The 27503-nt window shown below is 45.0% G+C and overlaps 1 protein-coding gene across 1 annotated transcript; it reads left to right on the plus strand.

Moving 5' to 3' along the window:
- Nucleotides 1-15083: 15083 nt before the first annotated feature.
- On the plus strand, nucleotides 15084-24948 carry LOC306952634 (somatomedin-B and thrombospondin type-1 domain-containing protein-like; the record flags this gene model as incomplete). The annotated part of the gene is made up of 5 exons (XM_079543360.1): nucleotides 15084-15342; nucleotides 17531-17725; nucleotides 18617-18695; nucleotides 19801-19977; nucleotides 24831-24948. The coding sequence occupies 5 exons, from the start codon at nucleotides 15084-15086 to the stop codon at nucleotides 24946-24948; spliced, it is 828 nt and encodes a 275-aa protein (XP_079399486.1).
- Nucleotides 24949-27503: the final 2555 nt, after the last annotated feature.

Below are 27503 nucleotides of genomic sequence, written 5' to 3' on the forward strand. Positions count from 1 at the left end.
TGAGTGATCTGTGTCAGATGGCAGAGCTGATCAAATTAGTACTCTGGCACCCTCTGCTCAGTTAGTTCCCCAGACTTTTATCAAATACTATGAAATTCCCCAAATTTTTTTTCTAAGAGTGTGTCCTATTTGGAGTGCCTGGCAGTACAGCAGTTATTGTGACTGCAGAACAACCCTTACCATCTTAAAGAATTTTGGGGGTGAGATTTGAAAGTTGTATTTTTGCTGTTTGATGTGGAGTGAACTGACATGATGTTGGATATTTTCTTGACAGGTTGAGTAGATCTCTCAGAAGGCTTCAGGATTTGCTGTTATTTCAAAGAACTAGGTGAAGGCTGTCTTCTGCTAATGATGTTTCTCTCCATGCTGCTGCCTGTGATCCTTGTACACACTACAACATCCATATCACTGAAACAACTTTTGTGTCTTTTCTCTTGGTCTTGCCAACTCACAGATGGCAGGTGTTGTGTTTTTTGCCTTCATATGATGTATTTAATCATAATGGATTCTGGAATTTGCTGCATGTTCTACGTAACTGGATGATTTTTGTCTGCAAGGGCTGTATTCACCAGCTGACAACTAATGTTACTTGACATTAAAAGGAGCCTGAAAAAGCTGTTGTCATATATGATGGTCTTGTGTACAAGGAGAGTTTTTTTAATAAATCTGAGTACAGTATGAACTCAACTGTTGATTGAAATTGTCTTCCATATCTTTAACAGCCAATTTCTGTATGCCCTAGTTGTTGGTTTCTGGAGGCAGGTAGTGATAGTGTATCTCTGGGGTGACTCTCCATTGAACTGTTTCTGCCTCAGTTAAGGAGAAAGGGTTCTCCCTTGTGCAGTGTGATCAGCTACAAAAATGTCTACCACTGGTTAGGGACTACTGGCAGATGTTGATTCAGCTCCTGCAACCTTCCCCTGGATGCTTTTTGGCAGCCTTCCTGATATGCAGAGGAGGAGAATTAATTATGTATGTGCTGAAGTAGGGGAACACTGAACAAGATGGTTTCCCTAAAACCAGAGAAGTAGTTGGAGCCCTAGAGAATATTGCATCTTGTACCTCTAGACTTCTAGTGGCTCTGTGAAATACACACACCTGGTCTCAATGTGAACAAAACATTTTATCAGTGAACTTGCACTGTGCAATGTCCGCTTGAGGCTGAATAGTGGTAAGTCTGCCTTCTGCGTGAAGGTGTTCTCCATCTGTTAGGAGCATTAGCCTGGCAATCAAACGGTGTCTCCATAGTGCATAGTCAAACAGACCTTGGCAGATGGCAAGGATCATGCAGGTCCTGGTGTGGTAGCGTTTGTATAGCCCATTGGCAATGCAAATGAAGTAAAACAGCCTCTTGAATTCAAGCTGCTGTGGAAAGCTGGGACTTGTATTAACTGAGTGTCTCAAACAACACAAGTTGAGATTGAAACCCTAGGCCTGGTGATGGAAGTAGTCACTTACCGTTGAGTGGTCAGTGCTGCCGTTGAGAAGCAGCACACTAGTTAGTGCATTCATTAGGAATGCATTTTCAAACCAACCCTGCAGCCTCAGTTTCCTGAGGAGCAGGGCCCCTGTCTGTGTGTTGCTAGTCTTGGGCTAGCTCTGATGGGTCCTGCCTGCTGCCTGAAGCAACTGGGTGCTTATGCCCTACAGACAGCTAGCTAGCCCAGCAGCCACAATTCTTGAAGCACCTGAAGGACAAAAATGAGAAGTGAGTGGATAGCAGGCTAAGGAAATATGCAGCAGGAAATAATTCCTTAAATTTTAAGTATTTAAGTGCTATTTTTACTGCTTGATAGCAACGTCTTTATTAATACTTAATAGCTTGGTAGTTACTTACAGCCCCTAGAATCTCTGCAGGGTGTTTCCATTTCTTATAACTGTAAATAACAGTTTCAGTCATTGTAGGAGAACTGACAGTACTCTTGAGCATGTATGTCCAATAGGATACAGTGATGATGGAAAATTATTAATCAGCATGTAAAAAGGAGTCTTCTTTAAGCTGGATAGAGATTTTTCTCAATGACTATGAACAGCATAATCTCTTGAAGGAACGTACTGATGAGGGGTCAGGGCTGCTAATCAAACTTAATCTAATGATAGTATCTACCAGCAAGCTTTCTATGGACTGTGGAGTAGAGACTGCTAGTTGTCCAACGGGACAGGTGTATCTTGAAAAGTCCTTTGTGTGTTTTTATCTCTTGCCAAGAAATCAGGTTAGGATTGAACTTCTGGTGCTACTCACATATGTGCAGGGATGAATGATAGCACTGAAGATGGCTGATCTGCTGTAAGCAATTTGGGAGCATTCCAGGGTGGGTGCAGGCTGGTGATCTGGGGGAACTGAACTGCATGCAGTGAACTGGGCTCAGGGATCTGACCTGGCAGTGGCAGAGGGTGCTGTGTGTGTACCTCTCCCAAAGCTTAGTTGAGGTCCAAACAGACAGGTTTTACTCATCAACTGCTCATTTGTGTTTATAGTTGGGATGCTTTCACTTTGTCACTATAGTAGTTTGCTGTAGTAACAGTGGACCCGTGTTTGAGATTTGTCTGTGTGAACAATTAGTTTGACGGTGGAGAGAAATTCTGAAAGTCATACGCAAGTAAATCTGAACTTGTCAGAGGCTTTTATATTTGGAAGGGCAGAGGTGCTCTTCTATACTGACAGGCTTTTGTTTCAAAGCTTTTTTTTTTTTCTGGTGTGGTTTCTAATGTGCCTGCAAACAGCAGGGCACCACAAGTAGTTTCATTATATATCTGCTGCCATAATCTTTCTGGAACTGATTTGGTTCTACAGGCCTTCCCTGGCACTCCTTCCAGACCTGTGCTCCAAATCCCCATCCCTATGAGGAGAGGCTGAGTGTGGTTGTAGCAGCTCTGAGCACTCTGCTGTGCTCTGAGCTCAGGTGATTTCCCTATGTGTAACAGCAAGCTATTCAAAAACTTGAGCTGCAATGGGCTTTGTAGTACTACAGCTTACAACTGTGCTGTGAATTAAGCTTCCCTGGTAATAGAGAAACCTTGAAATAAACTTCATTGGCTTTATCAATGCAGGTAAAATCAGCCCATTTGAAAATCTCTCAATATAGCCCCTTTGTTAAAAGATGGGAGATTTACACTGAATTTAAAAGCAATTTTCACCTGGCATTTGTTGCCCCAGTGTTGCCTGACTTCTGCTGACACTGGTCACCCCTGACTGTGACAGCTGGGTGTTTTGAACGAAGTAATGAAGGCAAGAAGGAATGTTTTGGACAAAGGCTGACTGAGAGCCTGTTCTGATTGTATCTCTTCACAGAGAGCTCCCTGCCATCTCTAAGAGACAAGCAAAGGAAAATCACAGTGTGTCCTGGGCTCTTATTCTGCTGCTGTGAGGTGGTTGAAGAGAGCAGTGAGGACAAAGACAGAATTTGTCAGCTCCATCAATTGTAACAGAAACAGGCAATTGTTGTATTGTATATACTTGGGTAACTTTCTAAAACTGAAATCTGCAGTCTGACTAGGCTGATATGTTTAAGCAAATGTTTACTTTTCTGAAACAGCTCTGTTTTGTGGTGCCATGAGCATTTGAGAGGAAAATAGCACAGATTATTGCTCTAGATGTTGCTTGCAATAGCTGTGTTTTCATACACAGTGAGAGGTTTCACATTTGTATTCTCTAAAATTCAGAAATGTTTTTTTGACTGCGTGTGGATTTTTTTAACTTTTTTAGACCCATCTGTTTGGTGGGTGCACTAGCTTATGGGATAGCACAGTCCTTTTACTCATTGCTGCTTCTACTGTTTGTATTGTTGTCTCTGCCTTAATCTCTGTTCATCAGTAGATAAAATTACTAAATTATCAGCTGTTAACAGGCTAGACACTATTGTGGACAGCAATGAAGTAAAACTTGGTTATGTAATTGTTATAGGAAGATACAGATTTAAGGACGCTCAAGCTGTCCTACAGACAGGGAAAAAATATTTTTTGTTGAAGCAGGGGGTTTCTTCCTATAACAGCTTATCTTTAAATGTTATGCAGTTAGAACCTTTCCTGTTCCACCCTTTTTCCCTTGAAGCAGTGGGGTGAAGTCTGCCATCTCAGTGCAACCCAGGCTTGTTTTGGCACTGTGGGATCTGCTGGCACAACGTTGCCAGCTCAATATTGAAGATGATAGATAAAGTACTTTGTGCTAGACATGGTGTAAATTAGGAGCAGTTCCATTACGTTCTCTAGGATCATTTGTAAGTTCATGGAAATATGTTCAGGACTGGTTCTGAGTTACCTGAGATCTGCTTGATTTCTTTAACATTGTATTTAGAAAGCATCCACTGGAGAGTCTGCACTTCTTTGGTGCCTGTCACTTGCTGTTTGATTTTGCATGCTGTGGCAGGGTCACCTTGAAGTCTTCCCTCTAGTGCTGAGAATAAGCTTGACTTCTGTAGCCTTTTTTCAAACCAGATATTAAAGCCAAGTGTTGTCCTCATTTCTCTACACACGCTCCTTTGGGTAACCTTCCTCAGCAAGGATGTCTGGGGTAAGAAAGGCTAGCAGATGTGATCTCAGCATTGACTATACAAAGAAGTAAGGTATGTTGTTCATCTCCAGGTGCTAAGCATTCCTCCAGCAGGCTCATCTAGTGCTTGAGTGTGGTAGGTAAGCAGATGCAGTCCCACATGGTTCTGCTTGCCCAGATGAATTCCCTGAAGCTCGTTCCTGAAAGTTGCTCTCCAAAGGTAGTGCAGTACATCAGCACCCAGGGGTTGGCCTGGGGTAAGTCATGCTTTCTGCTCCACATGTGCTTGTATTTCCCACTGTGGGTGGCCTCAAATGTGTTCAGCAGCTTACTGCTTCTGGTTCAGAGCTGATCTGTAATAGGAAGGGTGAGACTTTTGATCCTCCCACATATGCTGGAATGCTTGCACATCAGTCCAGGATAGAGCCTGGCCCTTAGGAAGCATCGAACCTGGATACCATTTCTCAGAAGAAACACTGAAGTCTACCTCTGTCTTTGTTTAATAACTGTATGTGCACTTCCACTGTGCTGCACATCTGTAATGGTTGTAGACATTGCTATGAATTGCTATTGCTATGAATTAACTAATATGGTTTAGACAAAAACTCACAATGCTTTATTGATTTTTAAAGTGACTTGGTGGAGTCTCAAAGGTCTATGGAAATACAGTTTTGAGAAAAGAAACAAAAAACTTCAAACATCTTTTGCTGTAATGTGTTAGGTTAGAATTCTGGTCTAACCACTGAGCAATAGCTTTGTATTCTGTAGACAGCTCTGTAACCTCAAAGAACGCCTCTGGCTTCAAGGATCATCTTGATCAATTCATGGCTGGATCATCCACCGGTCACCCAAATCTTACTATAATACACAGGTCCTCACTAGCTGCCAGCACTCCCTCAGTCACTTCATCGTGGTCAACTTGGCAGGGACAAGGTTTACTCTAAAACTGATGATCCCATGCAACTGCAGTGTTGTTCACTATCTGTAAGACTCACAGAATTGCAAAACCCTGTGGCAGTTGTTACATTTAATTTTCTCATTCCAGCCTGTTCATTCAGCAAATTGCATCCCTTTACCATCTGTAGCACTTTTGTCCAAAATTGCCACTTGTCTCCACACTATGGAAAACATGTATGGTCTTATGGCCCATATCCTCAAGACAGTCAGACACCAGGTGAATACTACTGGAAGACCTGGAGAGGTGAACTTGGTATTGTGCCTGTGTAAACTTGCTGTGAGGCCCCAGGGCAAAACCAGTTCAGAGAAAGCAAAAAGGAAAGTGTGCAGTTTCCTTCTTCTTAAATCTTAGCATCCTCTGGTTGTATAACTTCCACAGTGGCTAATTAGGGCGTTCCTAAAAAAAAAGCAGTAAGAATGCAAAAGAATCTGAAACAATGCGCTTTCAGATACGAGAATATCAGGAAACTCCTGTCTTCGTGCAATTATCCTTGCTAATAAATCCAATGAACATGTATACTTGATGGATTAATGCCTTCCAATGCCCATGACAGCTTCTCCTGTCATTGTAGAAAATAAATGTGATCATTTTTGCCATGTAAATTGCATCAATTAAATAAAACCATTAAATAGGTGAGCTAATACTAAAGGTTGTGTTTATCTTCATCCCTGCTGTTACTGTGTGCTCTTCCCCTGTTGCACTCAGAAATGCCAGTCACAAAAAGGACCCTTTATGCTGAGAGTTGACTTTAGGGAGTTTGGATCAATGCTTTGTTTTTTAGCTCTCCTTCACAACATGTTTATTTCCTTCTTATTAATGTGCTGCAAAGTGTTTAGCCATTAGCCATCATCTGCAGAGACTGAATTTGTGCAGATAAGTGTCCCTGAATCTCCTATGGAAGTGCATTTCTTGTAGATAAGGCCTCTGGTTTCATCACCTAAGAGCAAATGAGCATCTGCTGCTTTGTAGATTAACTGAAACTTTATTAATTTACAAGGGTCAGCTTACTATTTTGGACTTCTTTTTGTCTGCTAGTACAAGGGGAAACATGGATTTCAAGAGGCAGAATGGCTCCACGGCTGATGAGGGTCTAGAATTTAGGATTCATTTGTTCTAGGTCTAGTTCTACAAATGCTTCTTCAAGGTAGAAGATGCAGTGAAGACGCAAATTGCCTGCACAAATGAGGCCTATTTGGTAGATGTTTACAACACTGAAATGGTAATTTCCACACCAACTGATTGGCAGATTGCACAACATGCATCTGACTCACGGTGTGCTCGAGAAGCCCTCAGATTACCTTTGGCAGGCAAACTGGTGTGGGTCAAACAGACATCTTCCCTTGGTGACTTCTTCCAGGAACTCTGCGTGGCAGACATTAAGCTGAGTCCTGCTCTCTGACCTCTTTGGCTTCTTGATAAAAGCAGTGTGTGATGCAGGCAGCACCTGGAGTGCAGAGCCAGATTGTGTTCAGATAAGTTTAGTCTTGACAATATAATCAGAATTATTTTTTTTGTTTTGTTTTATTAGCATAGTTAACAAATGTCAGCTAAAAACTTGACTAATGTCAACCCTTTGTGAACAGGGCATTTATATTTATGAAACTTAAGTGCTAGACCAATTGTGAAAGCCAAGGGTTTGGATGCACACTCAAAATTAAGACTAGTTGTAGTAAACATATTTGCTTTCTTCTGCAGCTCTTATACCTCATTACTGAGCCTGGTTAATCAGAACTGTTGTCTGTGTGCAGCGTAATATTTTGAACATTATACTTCAGCACATTTTGAATTTAGAAAGGCACCTCCACATTCTGTTTATGCAGCATTTGTATGCGTAAATTTAGAATTTGCTTTCCATTTGCTCTGCTTGTCTTCCTAACATCTGGGGAGAGATTTAGGAGAGTGAAATTCATGGCTGGGGTTGATAACTGCATTGAAGAAATGATGGGAGACTTCCCAAATGACCTTATATTGCACAGGGTCCCATGAGATGAGTGGTGCCTTGTCACACCAGAGCCTGATGCTGTAACTTGCATACCTCTTGCTTGTATTTGTGCCTCCTAAGCCAGCTCAACTGACTTGATAATTCAGTAAATTAATAAACATGAGTGTGGGTTGGTTTCAGTGGGTGCTTTTTTTGTTTGTTTGTGTTAAGCTGCGGATGGATACATTTAGCCTGAGACATACAAGTGCCTTGGGTATATCTGCTGCTGTATGGAAGGATAACATCTGCTTTTTATTGTTTCCTTAAGAAAGTGCTGTATAAAAACCAACAAAAAAAAAGCACACACAGAACATGTTTGTCTTCCTGTTCTGTAACAAGTAAATCTAAGATGTCAGTGTTTTCATCCTAATCTAATGGATAACCACAAAATGGATAACTACAAAAAGTTAAGGGACCTGTATTCTGACCTATGCCAAGTCGCAGCTGTTTCCCTGCAGTTACAGAAGCAGAAATGGTGGTCTGAGGTCTCAAGCTCTTTTACTGAGAATGCATTAGCCAAGTGAGATGGAACGATGATGACTGGGAAGACTGATGTTGTGGGATGTGAATGGAACTGCTGTTTCTGGAAGGGGGGTGGCACGTATTTCTTGTTTCATCTCTAGAGTGATAGTGACTCATATGCCCTTGGAGATTTCTTGTAGGAAGGGAATAAAATGGTCTGTGCAGAAGAAGAGAAAAGAAAAAAGTCAACTTGCAGTTCAGCCACAGGTTCTTTGGACTAAGGAAAGGTGCTGTGCTGTACAGGACTCTGGTGATCTCTTCTATCCTTAAATATCAGCAACAAAATCCCATGGACCATTCTATAGCACTGACCTGCAGTCTGAGTCAGGGAAGGCTGCTTCTGTCTGCAGGAATCTTCTGGTGTGGTGTGGCTGCTGGAGTGTTGCTAGAGGAGGAAGTGGTGGCAGTGGTGGCAGCTGGTGAAAGCAGGAGAATGGGAATAGCTTGGGAAGAATCTGAAAAACAAGGCCCTGCTTTTGATTTAATTTGGGAGAGGATTGTGTAGCTTCTGGAATTGATGGAGAATTTTAGGCATTGTGCTTCTTTTCCTAGAGAGTGCCTTGCCATGGGTTAGTCTGGATTTAAGATCGTCAGTAATGCTTTGTGGAGCCAGGAGATACTCTGACCCTTTGTAGGCAGGGTAAAAATACCGGTTTTGACCTGAATGCAAACTTGTTTGAGGCTTTTCTTCTGCTTGGGAGATGGAGTACGGCATGCCTCATTCTCAGCTCTGTCTCATGGCTCAGACTTTCAGAAATTGTTCTTTCATTTTCTCTAATGAAAAGAGAAAGAAGAACACGAAGTACTGGATTCAGAAAAGCTGGTTGATTTCCTTTTATTTGGGGAAGCAAAAGACCCAGAGAGAAAACCACTAAAAGCTTCTTATTAAAGTATTTATCTTCCCTATTTTCTGAATGACACTCTCGACCACTTTGAATCCTCTCTAGCACTCATTAAATGTAATAGCTTTTTAATGACAACGAGTTTGTTTCCTTTATGCCCTACAGTGAGTCACAGCCCTGCTCTCATGGAGGGTTTGTACATGATGGGGTTGTGGAATGGCTCTGGGCAGAGGAGAGGAGGGGAAGGCTACTATCCTTGCTCCCTGTGCATGCCACACATCTGAACTGAATGATGGTGCTTCTCTGCTTCTCCCTCAACTGCCCCACAGTCCTACCATGCAGCACTGTGAGTGAGAGAAGGCAGAATAAGCAAATGACACTTCCCATGTGTAGAGCTGAGAGACTGGCTTTGCTGTGTTGAGATGAAGCCTTTATTGAGGGCAAACGCGCTTGAGGTTTAAATCCAAGAAAGTGTTTGTTGCTGTGATAAAGGCACAGCCGTAACTGCTGTGCCGTGGTGGGGATTCTCTCAGCAGTACTATGAGGACATGACATTTGTGAGCAGGAAAAAATACACTTTGTACCTAAGGGATAGAGATCTGGGAAACACTGCTTTCGTATGGAAAGGTACTTTGGTTCTCCTCTTTGCAGCCAGGTGACTGTGGGTTATGCAAGGGTGGCAGAGGCATGGCTGAAGGGATGTGCAGTCTGCTGGGCTCCTGAGCACACAGAAAAGTCCAGGTCTAACAAGAAGGGATTTATTTTCTGACTGAGATGCTTTTAGATCTCTGTGTCAATAGCCCAGTTCAGGCATGCTGACCAAAATCCCCTGCAGTCCCATAATGAGCTCCCATCCCTTTATCAGGGTATAGGACTGCTTGTGGGTGGGCTTTGCTTGCAGGTGTTGTTTAGGACTATTTGATTTTATGTTCTTCTCTCCTACAGCAAGAGCTGGCATCTCAGACCATATGGGGTTCTGGTGTGATAGCAAATCTGTCAGGAATATCTCTGAATCTTACTTGGTATGAACTTTCATCCCATGTCTCCATGTGCCAGCCAATGTGTACAGAAAGGGAGTGCCATTCATAGGTCTTTTCACTTCTATTCTGAGAACTCAGAGGACGCTGCAAAGAAGAGAATCACAGTGCAGAGTTTGAACCTCTTCCAAGTAAAGTGGCATTAGGATCCCTGCAGAAGTGTTCTTTGCATAAAAGAAAATTCCACCAATCTTCTCTCAAATAAGCCCTTTTGAAGCCTCAGTGCTTAGTTCTTCTCCCTTTCCTGACCCCCCCAACAATTCTTCAATTATGGCTTTCAGTACAGGGTGCCTGGGATAAGTAGGCAGACAGGCATCTGAAGAAAGCAGGAGCAGGTATGAAAGCAAATCATCCAGCATCTCTGGTTTTCACAACTATTTTGAGTTTCTGGTAAGAAATAATAATAAAAACAACTCTTCATTCTTGCATTTAAATATTCTCACATATAAGATGATTTTTTCCAGCAATAACCCTTGACATCTGCCAGTGTGAATTTTTTCTCTTGGTCTTAACAGCATGAATTCACATTGTGATTGGGCCAATGCACTCTGCCTCAGCTCAGCCCACAGCCCTGGCAGCTCCTTTGGGCAGGGTGGGCCTTCCACCAGCAAAAGAGATGATTAAGGGAGAATTCAGTGGAGATCTATAAAATCCCGAGTGGCTTTGAGAAAGTAAATGAGAATTGATTGTTCGCTGTCTAATACAGGAACTAGAAATTCCAATTAAATTAACTGATGGTAGGTTGAAAACAACATAGTGCTCTGCGTGGCATGGCATTCTGCCATGAGAGGCTGTGGGTGCTAAAAGTTTATGAGAGTTTGAAGTGGGATGGAAGAAAATTTGTATACGACTGAGGCATAGGCACGACCTATTAGGGAATTCTTGAGATAAATTTATCACAAGGTGTGAAAGCACTGTGGGGAAAAACCATTATACAGCTTATACTCCTTCCTGGGCATCTGCTATTAGCTGCTGCTAAACACAGGTACTGGGGGAGATAGGTATTTCTCGTAGATTTCCTAACAGCTAAATAAATGCGCAGCTTTTTTTCACAGCAGTCTGAGCTCAATTCCCTTTCTTCCTTCTGCTCTGGAATGGAGAGAGCAGCTCTGAGGCAGAGCAAGAGGTTGCTAACCAGCTGTCAGAGGATGTCTTTGAGCTGTGCTGGGAAGAGCTGTGCACTGAGCTGCTCTGTGGGAGCTGGGACAGGCAGGAGCAGAAGAGCAGCATCCTCAGGCCTGGGGATGGAGGGCTGAGAAGATTCAGACATTTCCTGCTGCCAGGACACAGTGAAGGCAGTTAAACACAAAAAATATATATTTTTCTCAGGTGAGAAGTTTCAACGGAATACCCAGGTAGTGTAAATCATTAAAGGCAGACAGATTTTTCTTGCTTGTTTGCCCTGCTTTTCCTGTGTTGAGGTGTTTTTTTTTCTTTTTTTTTTTTTCTTTTGTTTTTCTTTTCTATTTGCCACATGGAGAGAAGGATGTGGGATGAGAAAACATCCAGCAAACTACAGAATCAGATAAGTGATCTGAGCACAAAAACACAGTGGTGGCTTTGGCCTTGGCATGTGGCCAGCTTGCCCCTATTCTACTTGGGCAGTGAAGCACAGCATAAAAGACAGCTTGAAAAGAAGAGTTCATTAAGAACAGCATGGGGCAGTTCGGTCACTTTGGTTTCACGTTGGTCCTCCTCTCTACTGCCCCACTTTGGTTCAGGCAGGGAGTGCTTGAGAGCAAGTGCTGCTACTCAGCCACAGCAGCAGCCTGAAAGGAGCAAGAAGAAATTTAGAGTTTGCATCTGAATATGAATACTGCTGGAAATGAAACAGCCTATTTCAAAGGCTGCTGAAACATCATTTATTTGGGGGGCTGGGAGGAGTGTAGCAGAAATGCTGAGCCACAGCTTCAACCAGTGATGGAGCACCAGGTGGGAAGGCAGGGCCAACCCAGGGGAACCTAGCTGCATGCATTGCACCTGAGTGACAGGAAGGGCTGAAGCCAGGATCCACCCCTTCCCAGACCTTGTTTAAGGGTTGGCAGTGGAAGTGAGGGCATCTCACTGGGTTTCCTGGTTCTGGAGTTTTGTTGCTTCTATTAGGTTTGTCAGTGGTAGGACACTGGATTATTTGTCTCAGCTTTTCTTTGAAAACATTAACATTTCTGAGAGTTTATCGGTTTCCTTGATGGTATTCAAAAGCTGAGAACAAAGGTGCTGTTTGCAACTGGAATTCCTCCAATGCTCCTCTCCACCTAGCAGGGCATAGCCTGTTTATGTCCACACTGCTAAAAGTCTGATCAGCAAAGCCTGGAAATGTGTGCCCTTGCATGCTGCTCAGCTCTGGGAATGAGTTAGGATACACAGAAGAGCAGCCATCAACAGGGCACAGACTCTCCTGCTGGAATCAATTTTTGAGTAGGTATCTGCTCACAGCAGCAAAAGTGTAGGTGGGAACACTGAGCTTTGCTTTGTTTTGGGCAACTATTATTGTCATTTCTGTTGATTTGTGTCATATTCTGAAGGCTCATATGAACTGATGGTACTTCTCACTGAAACAGAAAAAAAAAGCAGAGCATCCCTTGTGAGCCTTCTGAGAAGGGTTTGCACGAGCTGGCAGCCAGTTCTCATGTGGCCCACACAGAGCTGTAGAAATGAGCTCCAAGAAATCAGATCACTTGGTTGGCTACTTTCCTTTTATGCTTTTACAGACTTGGCTGCCACAATGGAGATGAAAATCTGATGCTCTAAACCAGAATTAGCTTTTTTTGTCCCATGCACCAATACCTTTCTGAGTTTCCTCACTGCTACAGAGCACAAGAATCCAGGTCCTGAACAAAGGATGTAACGTGCAAGAGACTGTACAAACAGAGCAAAGGAAATACTGTTCTCCTAATGCATTTGCACTGTGCGTGTAAATCATCAGGTGACACAGATAGATACAGAGATGGATATATAGGAGATAGGGTAAAAGAACCCAGACTTTTTTTTTTTTTTTTTTTAGGTGGAGGAAATTAGTGCAAAAGAAAGCTACTGGTATTGGACAGCATTCCCCGTTACACAGATGGGTGGAGCAGCTCATGGTAGGAGCACTAATGGACAGTGATGAGCACTACCCGGTGGAAGGGAGGATAAGCTTCTCTTTGTCACTTGAGAGGGACGTTCCATCTGCTGACATCCTCTGTCCATCCTTGTTAATGAAGGGCACAGGAGGGCCTCTGGGAACTGGGTCAGTGGCAGCTCCAGCACAGTGCAGCCTAATTAAGGTAGGGCAAATGAGCTGGAGGGAAGGAACCCTGCAAGGCTAGCAGGGAAGGCAGCTGTGTTTTGCACAAGCAGATAAAACAGCTTTTCCACCTGCCCTGGTGACCTGCCTCTTGATGTTCCCTGTAGGGTAGAAGACACAATTCCCACTGCCAAGGGCAGCCCTGTAAGCTGTTCTGCTGCTGAATGCTTGCTTGGCCCTAATTTTTCTCAAAGGGCCAACAGTCCTGCTTGCAACAGATTTCTTGCTGGGCTTGGGAGGTCCAGCATGGCCTGGGCCATGTTCTCCCCAGCTTCTTCAACATTATTTTCTTTAGTGCATGAAAGAAGGAGGGGAAAAAAGTCCTAAAAAAATCCCCCAGGATAATGCCAAACCAAAACAAGGGAGAACTTTTCTTTTCAGACCAGGAATGAGAGATGAGCAACAAAGTTTGCTCCCAGGAGCTTTAGGTGGGAGTGGATTGAATGCAAACTACGTAAATGCCATTGAGAGGTCTGGACCCAGATCCAATTTTCCCAATAGCACAGGGTCAATCAAAACTGCAGTGTTTATGTGGACACATTGTTTTCTAAAACTATTTTCTATTCAGTTGGTTTTCTGTGCCTTGGAATAATGTGGTTGTATTGGCTTCAAGGGGACTTGGAACACTGGCAGCATCAGTGCTGGAAACAGCAACACCTGGGAAATATTCTCCATCACCACCCTTCAGTTAACTATGCAAGAGCTGCACAGTCCTCTGGGTTGTGCAGACTAATAGCTGAGTAATGCAATCTCCTTTTGAATGTTGATCTTCCTGTTCTAGATCAAGAATGAGCCATACATCGATTGAATGACCTACCCACAGTCAGTGAGTGACTCATGGGCAGAGGCAGGAATTGACACACCTGGTATCTCTGTGTTCCTGCTTCCTAGACCCTGCAGCTCTTGTTCTAGTGCTCTGCCCTTTCCTCTCCTGCCCACTGTAGGATTTTTGTTACGTGTGTGATTTCCAAAGAGACAATATTGGACCACTGCCATGAAAATGAGCCATCTTTTCTTTGACACAGGTATTTGCAGCTGTACAAAGAAGCTGAAGTTCCTTTTATTTCTTATCTTTTTTGAATATTTTGCCATGCCTGGTTTGTTGTAACGCTCCTATGCCTCCAGCACTGTCCACTGATCACTCTGTGGTAGTTTTTTTTTTCTTTTTTTTTTTTTCTTCTTCTAGAATTGTCTTTGCTGCAGTGTCCTACTGTGGGAATGCTCTGCCCAGACCCACCATTAATACAAGGGTATAATCAGTCACCAAATTCAGTGGGTGGGTTTTATAAATCCCAGCTCACTATTCAGTGAGGTGTAACAGCTGTTGTGATCAATACTTTACAGCGTCTGTTTGAGAAGAAGTTACAGCCAAGCCTTTAGCATCCCCCTGAACAGCTGCGTAATTCACGGGAGTGGCTCTAATCGCTTTAAGCTCTTTGCATTTGACAGAAAGCTCAGAATAATTCTGCAGAGAGGTGTTGCCACTGAGCCGAGAGGGAACAGAGCTTCAGGCGCTTAATGGCTTCTCAGGTGTGCTGGAGCCCAGTTTGGGGAAAAGCGGTCTCTTTTGTCATTTGGTTTGGCTGACATCCTTCACCATGATTTCCGAAGTGCTGGCAGTCAGCGTGGAAATCGCACCCCGTACTTTTATAACTTCGCACACGCGGAACTCTGCACGAGCACTGTGAGATGCCACAAAGGCACAGAAACATTCCGGCGCCGCCAGGAAAACAAAAGCAAAAGAGGAACCGCAAGGAGCCCGGAGCTCAGCCGGTGCCCGGCCGCAGCCTCCAGCTCTCAGCCCTGCCCTCCCGGCCCGGGGCAGCGCTCAGACGGGCGGGTCTTCACCGCCACCCGTTGCCTTTCGCTCTGGGAGGCGGGCCGGCCGCTTCCCTCCCAGCGCCCGAAAGCCGCGGGACGCGGAGCTCCGTCAGCCGGGGCCAAAGCTGCGCTGCGTGCCGCCCCGCCATGCCGCGTTGCCCCGGCCGTGCCGCCGCGCTGCCACCGCCACCACTCCTCCACTTCCTCCTCCTCCTCCTCCTCCTCCTCCCGGCCCCGAGTCCCGCCGCCGCCGGCTGTGCCGCCCTGGGGCTGTGCTGCCCGGGCCGCGCCCCGTCCTGCCGCAGCACCGGCTGGCGGCCCGACGGCTCCTACGGGCCGTGCTACTGCGACCAGGTGTGCGAGCACACCCTCGACTGCTGCCACGATTACTTCCAGGCCTGCCCAGGTGAGCAGAAAGCCGTCGCTGTGCCTCTCGGATAGCGTGCGACTGCGGGTGGGCTGGAGCCGGCTGCATCCTCGTGACGGCACCGAGGGCTGCAGGGTGCGCTCTGAGTGCCCGGGAGGGTTGCGAGCTGAGCAGGCATTATTTTAACTAGCGAAGCCATCCCGCGTTCTTTTCCAACAGATAGCATCCTCACGGAGCCCTGTCCGCTTATATAATGTTTTTTTTTTTTTTGTCTTTATTTTTTCTGTTGTTCTTTAATTTGAATAGCTGCGCCTTCGCGCAGTTGCTTTAAGCAGCTGTTCTTGTGGTTCAGTTGAGTTTTTAATGAGAAAACTGATAGTTCAGCCCAAAGAATATGACAGCAAGGGCTGGCGGCTCTGCAGACCGCTGTCGAGCGGGTGCAGGGCAGCGGTGCCCGTGGGATCCTAAACACGCGTAGTCCCGAGGCAGCGGTGCCGCCTGTGCCCCCTGGTACCGCTCTGACAGCGCGGCCGCAGGAGCGCATGGCGTGCTTCGCCCGTGTCACAGACGAGCGGTGAGACCCGCGGCCGCACGCACGAGGAAGTGGCGAAGGGCAGCGGGCGCTCTCCCCGCCGCCGCCGCGCTCCGTCCCGGCACTGAGCTCGGTGCTGCCGCCCCGTGGCGATTCCGCGGTACTGCAGCGCCGCGCTCGGGGCTGTGCGCGGGGACGGCGCCGCGTCGCTTCGCCTGAGTCCGCTTGCAGCCTGGCCTTCTTTACGGAGCTCCTTTATCAAACTGGTTTTAAAGCTGAATATTATGGTGTTTACGTTAATGTCTGAAGCCAAGTGGAACTGAAAAGAGCGGAAGATTCCAAATAAATAGGATTACGAGGGGATGATAAGGTTGGGCAGCATACAAGCCATGGACATTGCTGCATCTTAGTTAGAGAATTGCTTTCATTCCTAATCTTTGAATGGGTTTAAAAAGCACCCTTGTAGTGCCCTTGGGTGGAGAAAAGCAGTGGCATTTGAAAGATCTCCCTAAAGTTTCTGAAGGCAAGTTGTGGTTTTGAATGAGAGTAAAGCAGTCATTAGGGGTTATCCGTGTGGCATGGAGGAGCACGTGAAGGTATCAGGGTCGAGCTGCTCAGGAATGCTGCTGTGTGTGGGAGATTGAAGCGGTGATGTCGCAGACCTGCCAGATCCGTGCACCAGCCCTGCTGAAGTCAGATGCCCTTAGTGCTGCTGTGATGCATTGCTGCACTGTGGCTCAATGCAGTCATGAGGTACAGGAATGGAAGAATTGGGGCTGCAGCTGATGAAGAATATATAGGAGATAGGAGGGAACTTTCCAGAAGAAGCCCATTTAACTTGAGGAACCCAAAAGACATCTTGGGCTGCTCAGGAATTCCTGTGGCAAAGTGGCACAACACAGCTTTCCAGCCACTGTGTCCAGTGGTGCATGCTGACAGCTACCTGAGATAAAGTGAATATAGGCCACCCAAACATGAGGGAAAACGGGATCGTGGTGAGGTCTCAGCTTCTCTGTGCCCGTGTGCTCCTGTTTCTGTTCTCAGTCAGGCAAGGAAGATTGAGTTGTGAGACACAGTTAATTACAGAAGGCATGTGAGGCTGCGCTGCTGCTGATGGCAGCCAGGAGCTCCTGTGCTGGCCAAGCACTGCTGCTAGGGCAGCCAGCCAGGGCCCTGCCAGGAGAAGGAGTGATGCCAGCACAGCCAGGGTTGGAATGCTACTCTCCTTTTGCCTTCTGCTCAGTCAGGACAGATGGTGCAGTTCACTGATGAAGAGTGGACAGAGAAGCAGTGAAATGTTTTGGCAATTTTGTCTCAGGTAATCTTTTGCTGTAATAACAAATGTGTGGTTGAGCATCCGCAGAACTGTTTCTCAGTAGTGTTGTCAGGACAGTGAAGGTGGGGGGGGGGGCGGTGTCACCCTATGCTCCTGTGGCCACTGAAGACCTTGATGCATTCACCCCTGCTCTTGCTCATGATCCTTTAATTCAGTCTAATACAAAACATTCTCAGTTCCCTGGTGCAAGTGCATTTGCACTGGAGCTCACAGCAGCATAGCAGGAGGTGAGTGCCCCAGTGCAGCCTGGACTGCTCTGGTTTGCTGGAGCTTCTGGGAACAGACCTACCAGCACAGCTGGGAAAACAGAAAAACTCATTTCTGTAACGTTCTGCACTCCTTGTTTCTTACTGCTCCAGTTATCCCCTGTGTTGTATCTCAGTGGAGTGCCTGGAGTGGCTGTGCAGAGCCTTGCAAGACCACATATCGTGTTCGGAGGAGGCACGTCATCCAGGAGCCCCAGAATGGAGGAGAGACGTGTCCTGCCCTGGAGGAGAGGGCTGGCTGCGTGGAGTACTGGACTGAGCAAGGAACAGAGTGTAAACAGTCCCTGAGTAAGTCCTCTGAAAATGTAAGTGCCTCGGTAACAGAGAAGGGCTTGTTTGGGCCAGCAGATTTGGTCTTTATTTGAAAAGAGTTGTTTTCAAACACCGTCAGATTTGCTCTGGGTCTGTCTGGTGGGACTGAGAACTGAGCTCTTCACACAGGGGTGTAGAGATATCCTTCCTGGGACAACATTTAAAAATAGTTCCTGCCATTTACTGTGGTCTGGTGCATTTCAAAAGTGAAATATTACAGACCTGTCATGATCTCACAAGGGTAAATGTCTGGTAATTTTGATAGAGTTGGTAGATTAATGGTGGTTTAAAACTTCTGGAAGTGTGTGTTGAATGCTATTTTTTTAATTAACGAGTCATCTGCAAAAAGCCATGAAGGAGCAATACCCATCAAAGGCAAGGTATGGCCTTTTCCCCTGGAGCAGGATATATGCAGGGGAAACCTCCTGCTGTTTTCTGGAGGAAAAGCCTGATTTCAGTTTGTTCAGGTTGATTTTTCATGACACACCCTCACTGATTTTTTTGGAAGAACTGCTTCCGATTTATTTGCTGCTATTTTTGGGTCAAAATCTGTCCAGTCTGGAATTTAGCTACAACTGCTTTTATCAAACCTGTTGCATTGATGCCAATGGTAAATATTGCCTCCTCCTCTGTCTTTGGGTGTGCCTGATAAGAAGGGCAAAAATCTGGCCGTACAGATTTTCTCTTCAATGAAATGGTTGGTGGGAACCAATAGTATGAAAATACACGGTTGTGTTTGTTTCTCTCTCCTGCCAAAGATAAAACCAAGTGACATTAAAGGCCCATCTCTGCTTTTTTGCAGACATTGACGGCCTCAGTGTGGTGTAACCACTTACACTGTGTACTCTTTCTCTTTGATATATGCAGTCCCTGCGTTAATAACAACAGGAGGGTTTGGAAAAGCAAGGAAAAAAAGAGCTGCAGCTGATGGCAGCGAAAGAGTGGGGTAAGTTGGTCAGCACAGAGGCACGGTCATACTCTACCTTGAATATTTCTCTGCAGCTTTGGGCCTGGCTTCCTGCTGATAAGAACCAGCACAGGACAGGGCACTTTACAAGGGCAAGGTGCTGCCTTCTCCTCAGTAGCAGCGATATCCGCAGAGAGCCTGAAAGCTGAGAGTCTGCCTTGCTGTAAGGCTGGTAGACTGATGCCATAGAGAAAGGCTGTGTGATCAGTAAACCAAAGACCAGTCACTTCAGCTCTTGTCAGTGTCCAGTTTGAGTGCTCAGTGGTTGTCTTCTCTATCTTTACACACTAGGATGCCAGGCAAGGAGCTTTTGAAAGTCGCATGCCTGTGGTTAGTGATATTGCTAGAGAAGATTCCTAACCAAAGATCATAATTAATGTTTATACATGCATCTTTACTGTAAGTGTACGTGATATATGTGCTGTACAGTTTAAGAAGCAGTAGACTTCGATGGGAAGAATCACCAAACGTGGAGCAGCAGCTCCTCTACAAGAGAGTGCTGTCAGAATGTAGGTACTGGAGTGTGATGTGTGTGTTCAGCAGTCCTCACTATGATGAAACTTCTTTGTAACCTCTTTAACCAATGTATGTCCAGCACTTGTCTTTTCTCCTTAGGAGAGTCATTTATCAGCTGGACCTTGTGGGTCCTTAATATGAGAGAGCAGTGTGTATTCCTAATGCAGAGTTTCTGTTCTGTCTAGATATGTTGGTGAGGTTTGATGTGGACAGGTGTGATGGATTAGAAATGTTATGGCCATTGTTGGACTCTGAGGGTTCACACTGAGCCCCAGTGGGGCTGTGAGGGTTGCTGCCTTGGGGGATTGTGCCTTGGTATCGGAAGTGGAAACGGGGCTATTCGCATGGATCTATGTGAAAGGAGTAAGTTCTCAGGATACAGAATCTGCTACTTTATTGCATGGGAAACTCACCCTTCTGCCACTTCAGCTCCTTTGGGCTGCCTGTTTCTGCTGTTTTTTGTTTCTAATTAATGATGTGGTCTCTGAATTTACTCTGGCTCTTCCAGTGCTGCAGAAGGCTCTAAACTGGTTATGAAGCTAACCCTTGATGGTTATTTTGGCCGCAGGTACTGCGTGGAGTTCCAACTTGTGGCCATCACGCAGGGCTGCCTGCACAGTCACCACTCATACACTCACTGGATGCAGTACCTCAGGGAGGGCCACACTGTCTGCATGGAGTGTCAGCACCCGGCTTTAGACTCTGAGAGCCTGCATTGCTATGGGGATGGCAGTGGAAGCCAAAGGTAAGAGTTTGGGTTTCTTTTTTCATGCCGAATTTTTCATTCTCCTCCCTCGATCTGCTTGTCCCAGTTTCATAATGTGCTTTGCTCAGCTCTCTGAGCACTGCCCATGTATTAGCTGGTGATCCTTGCTGCATACTGTGAGTTAGGCCAGAAATCTTCTAATCATTTTCTTGCAGAAAAGTCAAGTATTAAACCAGTGGCAGAGCCAGGACTGGAAAGTTCTGCACTCGGTCTGCTAGATCTCACAGACTTTTAAGTGGAACAGTTGTGAGTTGGTGTTTTCTTTAGTGGTGGTGTCTTAAAGATACTTCAGCCATACCTCTAAGGTTAACAGTCCTGTCAGGTCAGTCTAATAAAACAAAATTTGTCAGTGATTTTTTAAGAACCGGGGATTTTGTTTCTACAAGTGACTCTTAGTGAGTACTTCTGGCAAGTGGTAGCTGGCTTAGGGGCTTGGGCTAAATGCTGGCACCTGCACTTGGATGTTAGCACTGTTAAATCTCTGCTCTTTCAGCATCCTTTCCCTGGAAAGCTGAGGAAGATTTGGGGTGATTAATGGGGAGCACCCAAGGTATAAAGATTGGGTGGACTTCAGTGAAGGTGAAGGGAATGGCTTGAAGATGTGACACGTCAGTGGCAGAGCCAGCAGCAGAGGAATCCTGGGTCCACAGCTTCTGCTGTGGTCACTGGAGGCACAGCTTCTGCATCGCTTTTGTCCTGATAGATACAATTCTCTGAGATAAAATGCTCTTCAAATTTAACTCCCTTCTAAGTTTGTTAAAGGCATTCTATGAAACTACAAAACAGCCTGGGCTGACGCTGCTCGTCACTGTGTTGAGGAATTTTTTTTAAAACATACAGAAGTTGAAATCAGTATGTTCATTTGAATTAGGAGCTCTAAACTGAGTCTGTTAGGGTTTAAGCACAAAAAGTATTGCGCTAGCAGGACTACCAGTAAGGCTCTTTTATCAGGGTGTTTCAGGCTTTTAGTAAGAAGAAGTCATGTTGGACTCTTCTCCCTTGCCTCAGCTTGTTGTGTACAAAGGTTCCAAAAGCTTTTTAGACAAAGAAGAAACAAAGACTTGTTGGTGTGGCTAGGAAAGTTTTTTACTTGCATTCAATCTGAATGTTATTTTAAACGATTGCAGTAATGTTATTTTACTGAGGTTCTGGAGCCAGAAAGGAACATCAGATTAATTGAAATAAAAAATACATTCAGGAATTCATTTCCTCTTAGGGCTGCAAAAAGAGAAAGGCATTTTCATTTGCCAAGCTATCTGGGGAACAACACTGTACATGGAATAGAAGCACAAAGAAAATGTGATGGTGTGGATCACAGTGATCTGATCCATGTTAGCAGGCTGAAGGCTGGAGATGGGCAGTGGTAATGGTGATTGGTTTACTGACTTCAGTGAACCAAGACTCAGCCCATGGCTCAGCAGCTGGTTTGAATGCACTCCAACAGAGCAAAGCCTAGAAATTGTTCCTGTAGGCATAGGTTATAGGCATGTGAAAACCAGCAGGGAAAACAGCTTTCAATACAGTAAGCTTTCACCTCTCCAGTGTTACTGCCTATAATATCAAATGAACTAATGTCTATGGCATTTTCTGGGCAGGTATGAGCTCTCTGTGTGTGCCAAGCTGACGTAATGTGTGCGTTCACTTAAGTTCATTACCGAGGTAGCAGTGTAAGCGTGCAGAACAGGCAGTGCTGCTGTGGGCTGACGTGGGCAGTGGACAAAGCTCAAAGCTCTGCAGAAACCAATGGAGATGCATTTCATGCCTCCTTGATCCGGCAGTGCTGGGCAGTTTGGTCAGAGGTGAGTGGGCAGCTGGCAAGTAGGATATGAGTGATGTCTCCACTCTGCAGCTTCCTTCTCCTGTGTGTGCATGTGAAGCCTCCCTTCCCTTTCAAATGCATCTACTAGATAACCTCCATGACACGGTCTGGTGTTCTTCCACACTATGTGACCTTATTACAATGGTGGATCAAGTTGGTTCTTTGTTAGGGCTGGATATCTCGCTTGATTTACTTGCTATCACATCCTAAGTATTTAATATAGGTGTTCTTTATATGGACAGAACTAACCCATAATTATTTTCTAGAAATAATATGCTTTTTTTACCAGGTTACTTGGTGGAAAAAACTGACCTCCGTGGTCTCTTAGAAGAAACTGGACTCTTGATGGGGACAGCCATTGATTGGGATGAGGGAAGTGTCTATGAAAAGGTTTCTGCCTTCGATTAGAGTAAGTGGGCATAGCTGAGCATGCAGTGTTGGCATGGAGTGGTGCTCTGAAGGTCACATAGTGAGAGCATAGGCTGGGACTTGCTGGAGAACAGAAGCACAATGCTTGGAAAGAACAGCAAAAGAAGATGGGAAGGCAACTGCTGCCCTGAGAAAAAAGGTGATGGGAGGTCAAAGCTGATGCCGGCACCTAGGATGCAGTGTGCTGCATGTGCGAGTGCACTTAGGTCTGCTCCTGAGTCTCTGGCTGCTTGCTCAGTTCACCCTCATTTGGAATTTTTGCCTGTGCAGCTCTACTGTTCACTTTGCCAGGGAGCCAGGGGCAGCTTGCTGGTGACCTCAGAGCAAGTGTGTGTGGCTGGCCTGTGCCATGGCACTACCCTGGGTCTGTCAGGCTGTGCAGTGATGCACATACAGCTGCTGCTGTCACACCCACGCTGTGCCTGTGCTCCACTCTGCTCACACTGTTGGTTCAGCAGCTCGTGCCAGCATTTAGTTCACTGAGATATTGTTCCAAGAGTGACTCTCAGGAAGGAAAACAGCTGACAAGAGTTTAAAATAAACTCGGCAATGCTGGTATATTTTGATGAGTATTTCCTAATTATCGTCTTGTGTCTAAGTGGAGTCTGGCTTATAAATGTGTCAAAACGAAGAGAGATGGTTGTTGTCTGTGCCTTCCACCTGTCCTGTACTGTGTAGAGGTTAGTTCATCTTAACCCCTGTTGTGAAATGAATGCAAGCTCAGGAATTTCCCACGTTTCTGATTTGTGGTCAGATCTTTATGGCCACCAGATGAGGATAAGGTGGGATAATTCAATAGCTCCGATTGGCTTCTTCGTTCTGGAAGGTTATGAGATAAACAAGGTGGAGCATTAAACCTGGAAACTGATCTGTTAATTTTGCATCATATTCTGAAAGATCTACAAATAAAGCCCAGAGCAGCAGACTTGACATCTGTGAAATTGTTACTCAGCCTGTGTTGAGGCGGATCAGCTGCTCTTCATCATCTGGAGCAAGCTGTGGTGGTGGTAGCACATAAACATCCATCCGGACTGCAGTAGTTTATGCTCATGCTTGTTGGGCGGGGAGAGAAAGAGAGTAGATGGATGTGATTTATAAAGTCAGTATCTGCCTTCCCCACCAGCTAGACTGGAGTTGGTAAGCTTAGCTGATGTGTTTAAGCAGTGAAGCCTTTTAAAGGTAAAATTGCAGCCCAGAGTTTTGAAAGGTATGGGTCTGCCCTGTGTGCAGCCTGCTTTATCGGGGATCTTAATCCTCCCTCTGTGGATTCTGTTATTTTGAAATGACCTTAAGCCAGGAGAAAAATACAGTGAGCCTTTTTCCAACCATGTGTGATGCATAAAACCCTGCTCTGGAGCATGACATCTCATTAAACTAAGGGCAGAGTTAGACGTGTGGAGCTGCAGTAGTAATTCCAGTTTCCAGAACTATAAAACAAGTTAGGGATCTGTTTGGCTGTTCTGCTGGCAGCCCTCTGCACAGGGCATGAGGTGGTATCAAACTGTGGTATCTGTGCATCTCCAAAGGACAGTGTTGAGATGCAAGGTGTGAGGAATTCCTTTAAACTACTGCACCATCAATTTGAGGAAGGAACACACTGTGTGTGTTTCTTGTGCTCTGGCTGCTCACAGAGATGAATTTTGCAAGTCTCATGTTCAAATCCATGTCTATGTGCTCATAAGGGAGTAAGTATCTTAATAAAGCCTGTGCTGCTGCTGCTTGCAGTGAGCCTGTGCTACAGCAAAATTTCTGTTTGTGTGGCTCTCCGGCCAATATTTCTTCTGCAGCCACTGATTGTGACAAATAGCCTGTGGATCTGCTTGGTTGTTTTAATAGGATATTTTTCTGTTCGGTTCTGGTTGAGGTATTGATGGGCTGCCTGAAGGAAAAGTGTTGTGGTTTGGGTTTTTCAAGTTTTTTTTTTCATCTTCTCCTTAAGAGACCTGTCAGTAAGCTTGTTCCAACAAGTGAAGCTTTGATACCTTCAGCTAGCTGCATCAGGAAGTTGTGTTAGTGTACAGCTCTTAGGAAGATAGAAAAACTTCAGCAGGTGTTCCACTGACATGGTTACCCAGAGATACTCATGTCCCTGCTCACACAGACCTATGCTGTGGATTGCATGCTGGGAATACTCCATATCTCGTTGGCTATGGATGGCAATAGAGCTCTGCCTGCTGAGGGGAGGCATGGTGTTAACAAAGAAAAACACTGATTTTGCCCACTCTGCAACCTGGCAACTGTTTCAGGACAGGAGTTACAGGGGTGTGGGATCATTTTGTGAATGGTTGCATGCAATGATTGATGGATGCCTTGCAGAATGTTTCTCTGACTCCTTTTGGGTTTAACACCCACGCTGTGTGCTGCTTTGGCTGATTGTGGTCTGCTTCATGTTGTTGTAACCCTGCGGAGGTCGCTGCAGATAGTTCTTTACAGCAGCAGAAGTGAAGAACTGGGTCCATGAAGTGAAAATAGGTGTTAGCAACCTAAATGGAACTTACTAGGTGATTTGCTTTGCTTGAACAAGTGCCTTCCTGCTGTGGGAGAGCAGCAGGCTAACTTTCTCCCTCTTATGCTTCCGTTTCAGGAATCAGCTGTTGCACTGGCAGGCGGTGGGGAACCCTCGCTGCAGTGGAACATGGAAGAGAATTCGCCAGCTGGACACTTGCTCCTGTCCTTCTGTTCACAGCTTCTTGTTCATCTAACTCCTGACAGTCCCAGCAAGTGAGCACTGCGATGGCTTGTCTGGCACAAACATGCAGTAATAACCATAACCAAAACAATGACTTCTCCACAGCAGAGGCTGTGCTGCTTACTTTCAAGAGTTTGCTGTCTGCCCTGGGTCACCCTGAATGCTCTACTCCACAGTTTCCAAAGAAATCAGGCTGCCTGTGAAGTGTCAGGCTCTGTATATCCATTGCTATTGCCTCTTCTGCCTGAGAGAAGCTTTTCTGGCCTCAGTGACTTCGCCCCCTCCCTCACATAAGACAACAGAAAAAAAACATATATATATATGTTTATATATATATTTATATATATATATATATATAAAATATATATAACATATAACTTATAAATCCAAGTTTAATTACTGTTTCCTAAAGTCCCACTGAAAAAAAAAAAAAACAACCAACAACACAACACAGAATGAATTAACTCAAGTGTGTCTTTTTTGTGGCAATAGCATTTCTTCATAGATCCTTGTGCTCATATATCTTTTCCTTTTTTTTCTTTTTTTTTTTTCCTTCATCTCCCTCCTCCAATCTCATCATTTCATATTGATCTTTGTTTCATATTGATCCTCAGTCTTACGTAAGGTTGATCTTGCACTGCTGAGATAATGACAAAACTTAGAAATGAGCCTTTTCCAATCTGTGAGGATTGAAGGTACCAGAGATAAATGGGAGTTAGACTTCACATTTCAAGGAGCATCTTGGAGTTGCCCCCAAATGCAGTGCAGTCCTGGAGCTCTAAATAGCAAGTCATCCCAGATGTACCTGTGGAAGCTATCTGTAGTCTTGTGTTTTTTCTTTTAAACTGGAAAATATGTGAATTGTTTTCTTTATATCTTGCTGATTTGTATTCACACTTTTCTATAAAAGGAAATAAAAATGTTCTCTTGGCGTGAGGTTGCTCACCCTGTGTAGTGCCATCTCTGTAGTGCCTGATCCCGCCTCGTTTGTTCTAGGCAATCTTGCTGTCAACTGCTGTGCTCCAGCAGGTAAGTGCCTAGAATCATTAAGGTTGGAAAGACCACTAAGACCATCCAATCCAACTGCGACTGTTCTAAACCATGTTACTCAGTAGGACATCTGCTTTTTTTGTTGAAAGCCCCCAGGAACAGTGACTCCACCATGTCTCTGAGCAGCCCATTCCAAAACCTCACCACTCTTTCCGGGAAGTAATTTTTCCTAATATCCAATGTGAACCTCTCCTGGTGTAGCTTAAGGCCACCACCTCTTGTCCTGTGACCTACCAGCATGCAAAGAGAATATATTTCTTTCAACGTACCCCTGGTTCTGGATCTGCTTAAACAAAATTACAACTTGTTTAGATCCTATCTACTGTCTGTGGTGAGGATCTTTCATAAAACATTAAAGGGCTGAGGAGAGGTGCTTGATTAGGATAGGTGTATGTGTAGTACAGCAAAGTCTAGCAGCACTCTACCCCCCCGGTCATCTCAGTAGGGACTTTAGAGCAAGGCTCTGCTTTTTATTACATGCTACAAGCTCTCTCTGTGAATTAATGACTCACAGTGCAGTGATCCCAGAGTAGCAGGACTGAAAAAAAAAAGTTTGTTCTTCACTGTCTGGCATAATCTGCCTTTCAGGCCTGCTTGGGAAAACTCTGGCTTATAAACAGAGGGATGCAATCTGCTGAGGAATGGCTTGTGAGTAAGTAGCTAGAGTGCAGTGTTCTGGTTTCAGCAGTGAGGAACTTCTGTTAACTAGAAGTCAATTCCTTAGTGGGGGTATGTAATCATAGCAGCATTTAGTCACTGGAAGGTTTTCTTTATCCTGCAGAAGCCCCATGCTGGGCCCTAGGAACCTGAAGAGGCAGCTGCTCATGTCAGCAGCAGAATGAACCCACTGTTGAAAATATGTTTTGCTTTCAAAATCAACTCAAATATTCAGCCTGATCTAGTATTAGATATGGAGGTTGGTGGCTCTGCATGCAGCAGGGGGTTGGACCTTTATGATCCTTGAGGTCCCTTCCAGCCCAAACTGTTCCATTATTTTATGATTCACAACACAAATTCTTCCTTTCTCTTTCCAGATGCTGTAAGAAAAGAGTACTGGATCTATAAAAGATGCAGTCTCTCCTTAGTAAGGCTTAGAAAATTAGCCTTCCAAATGTAATATTCACCAGACTGCCCTTCTCCTACAGTATTGGAGACAATCAGGTAGCGAAAGACTGTATTGGATAGTTACATGTGATATTGCCAAGTGGTAGAAGCTTTTACTATAATCAATGAAATGATGTAGTACCTTAAAGCACTTAAATTGCAATCTCATTTATTGAGTACATAAGCAATACCCTACTATATTTGTGTATAAGACCTTTGTTAAATTGCTATAGTACTCGTCAGATGTGTAGTCCTGGCATTAATCCATTTTGTTGGAGTCTTTCAGGAAATGCTGATTGGCACCTGCCATGAGTAAGTGTTGTGAAACACCCTCCCTGACCCCAACGTTTGTGGGAAGTCCTCATGCTTCAGGGTCTTGCAAATAGATGAATTTTAAGACCCAAGTCCTTTTCC

The sequence above is a fragment of the Tetrao urogallus genome (genome assembly GCF_951394365.1).
Source record: "Tetrao urogallus genome assembly, chromosome: 16".
Lineage (NCBI taxonomy): Eukaryota > Metazoa > Chordata > Aves > Galliformes > Phasianidae > Tetrao > Tetrao urogallus.